General features: G+C 44.8%; 1 protein-coding gene across 1 annotated transcript in view; it reads left to right on the top strand.

Moving 5' to 3' along the window:
- LOC109915875 (kelch-like family member 22) overlaps positions 1-8,365 on the top strand; it is a 50,887-nt gene that overhangs the window by 13,308 nt on the left and 29,214 nt on the right. The window contains exons 4-5 of the mRNA XM_048611687.1: positions 3,155-3,320; positions 5,614-5,679. Coding sequence (XP_048467644.1) covers positions 3,155-3,320; positions 5,614-5,679 — 232 coding nt within the window. The remainder of the gene's footprint in view (positions 1-3,154; positions 3,321-5,613; positions 5,680-8,365) is intronic.

Genomic DNA, 8,365 nt, shown 5'->3' with positions numbered 1-8,365 from the left:
GCATAGTTGTTTTGTTCAGTCAAGACATGCCCCAAATATTTTATCTCATAAGCAAACAAATTCTGTATACCCTATGGCGTGACATTGTGTCTCTAAAGATAGGATGGTTGACTTTACATTTACATTCCGTGAGCTTCGGGTCTGATGTCTGAACCTCATTTACAAGATCACATAGACCAATGCAGTACTGAGGGGGTGCTGCGCTGTTGAAGATGGCCACTTTTTGGGATGGGATATTAAAACAAGGCACCTTCTGCCCTGCCAAGTGGATGCAAAGGCTCAAGATTATCAGGGGTGATAGACAAATTCACCCCCAAAATCACTGGACGACCAGTCAGAGGAAGGTTATTTCCCTAATAAGAATGGCCAAAATCTCTGAGGAGCAGCAAGGTTAGCTACAAGACAATCAGCAGTAAATGTGGGAGGGGAGCAACCTGTATTGGAGGAGCAGCAAGCAAGGTAAACAAGCAAGAAAATAAGGAAGGAAGGAGATTAAGTGAGTGAACCACTACAAAATAATTTTGCTAGAGTATGCTGAAGCCAGGGCATCTGAGATGAGGTGTGGGTTGTGGGCAGATGGCAGCAGTGTCCGGAGCCTGTGGGAGCTGGAGTGTGCTGATGCTGGGGATGTTTGAGGACAGGGAGCTCTTTTACCAGGAATGCTGAAGCTGAAAGGTAGAGAAAGTAGGATGCATGTCTGGAATTCTGCCTGTTTGGTACTGGGGTAATGGCTGTGGAGGAGAAAGACGCTACAAGGGGTTTGGGAGGAAGAAAGAGACTGCAAAGGGGTGGATGGAACAAAGTCTGCAAGTGGGTCAGGCAAAGATCAAGGCTGCATGGAGTAGTGGGGTAAGCAAAGAGACTGCAAGGTACGGTGGAGAGAAGAAGGAGGCTGAAAGGGGGGGTGAGGGAGAAGGTAAGGCTACAACTAGCGGAATGAAAGAAGTTGCAAGATGGTTGGGGAAAGTAGAAAGTTGCAAGAAGGTGAAACAGAGTCGGCTGTGGATGGATGGTGGGGAGATGAGGCTCCAAGATGGGGGGGGGAGGAAAAGGAGGCTGCAGTGGGGGAGAGCGAAGTTTCAGTGGGGTGTTGGTGCTAACAGTTTTAAGCCTGTCAACAAAGAAACAGTGGGGTAATTAATTTTATGCAAATCAGTGTGGAATCTCTTGTTTAAGGCTACATATTTTCAGGAGCTGCCATGTATGGAAATGTGGTGGTTAAGATTTTCAGGCTTTGTGCATATGTGGTGGAAACAAATTAGCTATGATTTCAACAATCTGTGAAAGGTATGCTTAGAGTGGCTTTTTATGTGCAGAAATCTGTGATAGTTACTTGAAGCAAAAACTGTTGCTAATTAATGCATGTTGTCCTGTGCCAACTGCAATATGGTGATCACTAAGAAATGAACACTTTCCTTGTGTGTTGCAGCCTTAGTGCAAGTTTAGTAATTATTGAGGATATTGACAAATTCTTCTAATTCTGTTTGAGTCAAAGTACCCAATATGTCAGCATGATTACAGGAGATATTGTACTCTGTGACAACCCAATAAATGCCTGAGTAAGAATGAAAAAAGAACCACTGTAAACCAAAAGGAACCCTTGAGAAAATCTCAAGAAGAGCCCTCAGCAAAAACAAATATTTTGCATTCTGGGTGGTTGTAAAACATCGATATTTCAAAGATGAGCAGAATAGTTATCCTTGGTATCCTGTCCAAAGTTTACCTACATCAGACAAATGAGGAAGAAGCATCACTGGCCCGCACTCTCACGCCATCTTTGGTTGCCCAGTACCACATGCAGCAACTGTCGAATGTTTTTACCAAGCTTTGTAGCTTGGGTTGTGGATAAGGTTGTTAGCTTGCTCGCTGAGCTGGCTGGTTATCGTATAGATGTATCATCACCATGCTAGGTACCATCAGTGTGGCCTCCAATGAGGCGATGTTGTAGGGGTGGCACAGTGGCATGGTGGTTAGCAGTGCTGCCTCACAGCGCCAGGGGCCTGGGTTTGATTCCAGCCCCAGGTGACTGTCTGTGTGGAGTTTGCACATTCTCCCCATGTCTGCGTGGGTTTCCTCCGGGTGCTCCGGTTTCCTCCCTCAGACCAATGATGTGCAGGTTAGGTGGATTGGCCATGCTAAATTGCCCGTAGTGTTCAGGGATGTGTAGATTAGGTGGGTTATGGGGGAAGGGTCTGGGTGGGATGCTCTGAGGTTCGGTGTGGACTTGTTGGGCCGAAGGGCCTGTTTCCACACTGTAGGGATTCTATGATTCAGTTGTCATAAAAGTAGATCATTTGGTGAATCACACATTGCGGTTTGTGGAATATTGATGTGCACAATTTGGCTGCACAGCATTTCTTACATTACAACAGTGACTAATCTTCAGAAGTGTTTAATTGGCTTTAAAGCCTTTGGGTTCTATAAAGCATCCTGAGATCATGACTGCCTTGATAGAAATGTAGTCTTCCTCTTCAAACCAAAGGCATCATACTTGCTCACAATAAAGAGGTTTTCCCAAAGCAGCTTGGACAGTGGTCTATATACAATCTCTGTTCGATCAGAGGAAAGTGTTAGGGCATTTAATGAGCTGGGAAGTTTTAAGTTTGCACTCTAACATCTGGTACATCTTTCTCTGAACTCTTTATGGAATGTATGCTGTGCGTGAAGCTCTGGGTGATGTGGCTGAGGCCCTGGACCCCATGACTGAAGGTCCAGATGGTGTGATGGAAGTTGCTGATGGCTTGACAGGAAGTTGTGGATGCTATGATGGGAGGTTCCAGATGCTGTGATGGGCTGATTCTTTGTGGAGGAATGAGCTGGGATACCCCTATATCATCCCTTGTATCTATCCAGAGTTTCTGGGTCAGACAGCTTTGATTTAACTTTCAGACCGATGATTTAGCTAAAACTCATGTTGCTGAATGCTGTTGGCCCTTCTCATAATCAGTGTTGATTGACTCGTACTTGGGAAGGCTTTCATGCAGAGTGATTACCCTGAGAATGTGACCAATCCATTTTTTTTGGAAAGTTGTCTATAATATATCAGTGAAGACAATTTTTTTTTTCTCCAGGTCGTGGGGAAGTGCTTCCATAAACTTGGTCTGCACCTTAATTTTACTGTCTGAAGACTGATCAGTATCTGTCCTGTTCACAGGGGAATGTTTGCTGGTGGGCTGCGGGAGATGCAGGAGAAGGAGATATTTTTACATGACATAACCTATATGGCTATGTGCAAAATCTTGGACTTCATCTACACTTCTGAGATGGAACTGAACCTGAATAATGTACAGGACGTGCTGGTGGCTGCTTGTCAGCTGCAGGTAATTGAGCTATAATCTTGAAGCATAGGCCTGAGCGCAGTAATAAAACTCAGATATTGAGTGGAGAGACTAGCATTCAGGAACTGAATATGATTCTATCCATTTGGGATCCGTAACGATGGACTCATGTAGTGGGTGAATCTTTACAGTTAACACAAATCAGGAGTTCCTGTTACCAAATCCAAAGAGAATAACTGGAATCATTTCTGGATTTCAAGCTATCATGGAACTGCCTTTGCCATACGTTCCTTCCAAGTGTAAATATCTCACCTGAAGTAAGTGAATTGAAACCTTGAGTTACCAGCAACAAAGGTTATTTGGCTGGGGGTGGCTGATCTAAAGATGCCTAGTTTTCAAGTTGTCATTTGTCTCTGTTCAGATTCACAGTTGTCATATTGAACTGCTTATCTGCCTTCCCCTGTTCCCCAGGTTTTCACAAATGCAATGGCTTGGCAAACCACACAGCTCTATCAAGCCACAACAATAGGATAATACGCATAAAGGTGAACAGACCACTCTGCATTTCCTAGGCAGCAGACGCAATAAAGCTGTGTCCTCCCAGTTGACCTTACAAAATCCATTCCACTAAAATTGGGGCTTGGATGAAAATTGGGAAAATTATAGATTAGTCAAGCATTGTCTGGCATATTGATACGGATGAATCCTACCTTTTGGACAATGTCCCAGACTCTTCCAACACCCTCATGACTTATGTTCTGTCCCTTTGGCAGGACAGACCTGCCAAAGGTGGTCTGCAGTCTTCAGCAAGTGAACGAGGGAGTCTTCAACATTGATGTACACCTTGTGAAGTTGATGGCCTGAAGTAAAATATGGACAGGGAAACCTCCTGCTGATTATCACCAACCACCCCCCAGCCCATGTCTTAGATGGTGAATCAGCTCTCCCCTATTTGAATGTCACTTGGAATAAATACTAGGGGGTAGCAAGAACAAAGAATGTATACTGGATGGGGACTTAATGTTAATCATCAAGAGTGGCTTGGTAGCACCTCAAATGACTGAGCTTGTCAAGTTTTAAAGGGTGTAACTAACAGATGGAAAGCTGACTTAACCTCATCCTCATCAGGCCACTTGTCAGAGATGTATATACCCACCTCAGTATTGGTGGCACTAACCACCACATGATGAAACCCTGTCTTCACACTGGAGGTGCTCTTCGTTAAGTTGCGGGGCGCTACTTTGTTAAATAGGATAGATAAAGAACAGATCTGGCAGCATAAAAATGTACAACCAGTAGTTATTATAGGCTATCTGAAGCAGAATTGTACTCTATCACAATCTGTAACCTCCCACACTAGCATTACTTAATCAGTGGACCAACCTTAACGGATATTTGAAGTCGCACCATGCATTTTAAAAACTGATAAAAGCAAAGTACTGTGGATGCTGGAGATCTGAAATAGCCCACACAGTGTGGCTTCAATTCCAGCACCGGTTGAGGTTACCATGAAGGACTCTCCTTCTCAACGTCTCCACTCTAAAATGCTCCTAATCCTCAGTCTTGCTATGACTTGGGTATGGTTACTCTCAGGTTAAACAGTACCATTCGTCTGTCTCTAATGAGAGAGCAGTCCTGTAGACTGGTAAGACTATGGCTACTTTACCTTTACCATTTACATGCCTTTCTAGTGCAGAAACAACAGGAAAAGTGGCCAAATCATGGCTAACAAAAAATTAAGAATAGTATTAGGTCCAAAGAGTAGTGATATAAAGTAGCCAGAAGTCATAGCAAGACTGAGGACTAGGAGCATTTTAGAATTCAGCAATGGAGGAGCAAGGGAGTGATTTAAAAGGGTAAAAATAGAGTATGAAAGTAAGCCCATGAGGAACATAAAAGTGGACTGTAGAAGCCTTTTATAAGTATGTTTAAAATAAAAAGTTAGTGAAGACAAATATCATTGTCAATGACCCTTTTCATATTTTGCTGATTTAAGAAGGGACTGATAGGGCAATAATTGGCTGAATTGGATTTGTTCTGATTTTTGTAGATAGTACATACCAGGCTAATTTTTAACATTGTCAGTGAGATGCCTTACAGACTGAAATTGGAGAAATGATATTGGAGAACAAGGAAAGGCAGAACAATTAAGCAACTAATTTATTTCTGTCTTCAGAGAAATCACAAATAACTGCCTTGAAATTTAGGGAAGCAGGTGTCTGATGAGAAGGGGAAGGAATTGATGAAAATTAGTGTTAGTAAAAAAAGTAGTGCTGGAGAAACTAATGAGGGTGAAAGCTGAGAAATCCTGAGAGCCTGATAATCTACATTGCAGGGTACTAAAGGAGGGGCCTTGGAAACAGTGGATGAGTTGGTTGTCGTCCTCAAATTCTGCAAATTCTAGACCAGTCCCAACAGATTGGAGGGTAACAAATGTAATCCTCGTAATGAAAGTGAAATACTGCGGATGCTGGAAAACTGAAACAAACAGAGAAAAACCCAACAGGTCTGGCAGCGTCTGTGAAAAGAGAAACAGAGTTAATGTTGGGAGGCCAGTACATCTACAATGACGCCCCCCCCCCCCCCCCCCACTTGTGTGCGCGTGCGCGCGCACACACACACGTCTTTGTCGCAGCAGAGTGGACATATTTTCTCCCTTTTCACATCTTCATTTTCACTTCTCTGTCTTCCATTTAGCAGCATTGTTGTTTTGCTCTGAGCACCCTTACAGTCTATTCCACTTCTTCCTCCTCCTCTGTCTACAGCACAAAAGCAAAATTTTCTAACCCTTTTCAGTACTGTAGAATAGTCACATCAGACTCAAAATGGTGACTCTGTTTCTCTCTCCACAGATGCTCACAGACCTAAACATTAACTTTTTTAACTTTTTTGCTCACCTGCTGTCCAACCTGATGAGTTTTCTCCTGTATTTTCTAATTGTATTTTAGACGTTACATGTTCTATGCGAGCGAGTCACATCCAGGTCCCTGGTGCTGAGACAGCAGTGCTAACCACTGAACCACTTACATCCACCACTTTAAACATTCATTCCCACCATCACTGCTGCACAGTGGCAACAGTGTGTACCATCTACGAGACCTATTTGTAATCCTTCAATACTGCCTTCCAAACCCATGACCCCATCTAGAAGGACAAAGACAGCAAGAAGCATGGCAACACCATCACCTGTAAGTCCCAGGCAATATCCTGACTTGGAACTAGATCACTTTCCTTCACTGCCACTGGATCAAAATATTGTAACTGCTCCTTCACAGCAGTGTGGGTGTCCCTGCATCTCTCAGACTGTACTGGTTCAGGAAGGTGGCATCATCAGCATTTTCTCAAATGCTATTAGGAATGAGAATGAACTGCTTTTTCCACTTTGCTTCAACAACGCGGCTCTCAAACTGTGTCCTCTGGTTTATGTGGACGATATAGTAGAAACCATAAACTGGATTGCTGATCTTTTCCTAGCCAAATGGAAGCTTTCCTTCACCACACTGCTCCAGGGGGTTTTGCCTTCTTTGTGAGATGGGCCCATGTGCAGTAACGTCCACATCCCATGAAAAAACAGTTCCAATATAAACCATCAGTGAATTAGACATGTAGCAATGAATGGATAAGGGTACAGAAACTAGGAGCTTCATTGTAGAGTTAGGGTATGAGATTAGAAGAAAGAGTTAGCATTCTAGAGGGATGATGTAGATGGGAGAATTCAGGCATCAGTGGGTCAAATGGCCATGTCCTGTGATTGAACTTTAAATCTATTTATCAAGGTTGTTCTAGTGAATTGTCAGCAAGAGTTTAACCTGCAGCCAGATGTTGCATTTTTTTGCAATATTCGGCTCCTGCCACTAGATGGTATAAAGCCACTTTGTAAATGTAAAAATACACTTAAAGAGCAGCCACAGTTCACAGAAAATTTAGGTACAAAAATAATGCAGCATCTGAATTTGAATTATTGGATTAATTGAACTTTGTAGTGAAAGAATTAACAGGAGCAAGCAGTAGATATCAGCCTTTGACATTATGAGCACCTCGGGTGTACGTGTGTATACTTGAAATGGCTGGTTGGTTTCCTGTGATAGTAGGAACTGCAGATGCTGGAGAATCCGAGACAACAAGGTGCAGGGCTGGATGAACACAGCAGGCCAAGCAGCATCAGAGAAGCAGGAAGGCTGACGTTTCGGGCCTAGACCCTTCATCAGAAAAGGGGGAGGGGAAGGCGGTTCTGAAATAAATAGGGAGAGAGCGGGAGGCGGATAGAAGATGGACAGAGGAGAGGATAGGTAGAGAGGAAACAAACAGGTCGAAGAGGCGGGGATGGAGCCGGTAAAGGTGAGTGTAGGTGGGGAGTTAGGGAGGGGATAGGTCAGTCCAGGGAGGATGGACAGGTCAAGGGGCGGGATGAGGTTAGTAGGTAGGAGATGGGGGTGCGGCTTGAGGTGGGAGGAGGGGATAGGTGGGAGGAAGAACAGGTTAGGGAGGCGGGGACGAGCTGGACTGGTTTTGGGATGCGGTAGGGGGAGGGGAGATTTTGAAGCTTGTGAAATCCACATTGATACCATTGGGCTGCAGGGTTCCCAAGCGGAATATGAGTTGCTGTTCCTGCAACCGTCGGGTGGCATCGTTGTGGCACTGCAGGAGGCCCAGGATGGACATGTCGTCTGAGGAATGGGAGGGGGAGTTGAAATGGTTCGCGACTGGGAGGTGCAGTTGTTTATTGCGAACCGAGCGTAGGTGTTCTGCAAAGCGGTCCCCGAGCCTCCGCTTGGTTTCCCCGATGTAGAGGAAGCCACACCGGGTACAGCGGATGCAGTATACCACATTGGCAGATGTGCAGGTGAACATCTGCTTGATGTGGAAAGTCTTCTTGGGGCCTGGGATGGGGGTGAGGGAGGAGGTATGGGGGCAGGTGTAGCACTTCCTGCGGTTGCAGGGAAAAGTGCCGGGTGTGGTGGGGCTGGAGGGGAGTGTGGAGCGGACAAGGGAGTCACAGAGAGAGTGGTCCCTCCGGAAAGCAGATAAGGGTGGGGAGGGAAAGATGTCTTTGGTGGTGGGGTCGGATTGCAGATGGCGGAAGTGTC

This window comes from Rhincodon typus, chromosome 24 (assembly GCF_021869965.1).
Source record: "Rhincodon typus isolate 14 chromosome 24, sRhiTyp1.1, whole genome shotgun sequence".
Lineage (NCBI taxonomy): Eukaryota > Metazoa > Chordata > Chondrichthyes > Orectolobiformes > Rhincodontidae > Rhincodon > Rhincodon typus.
This window is presented reverse-complemented; position numbering and strand designations above follow the sequence as displayed.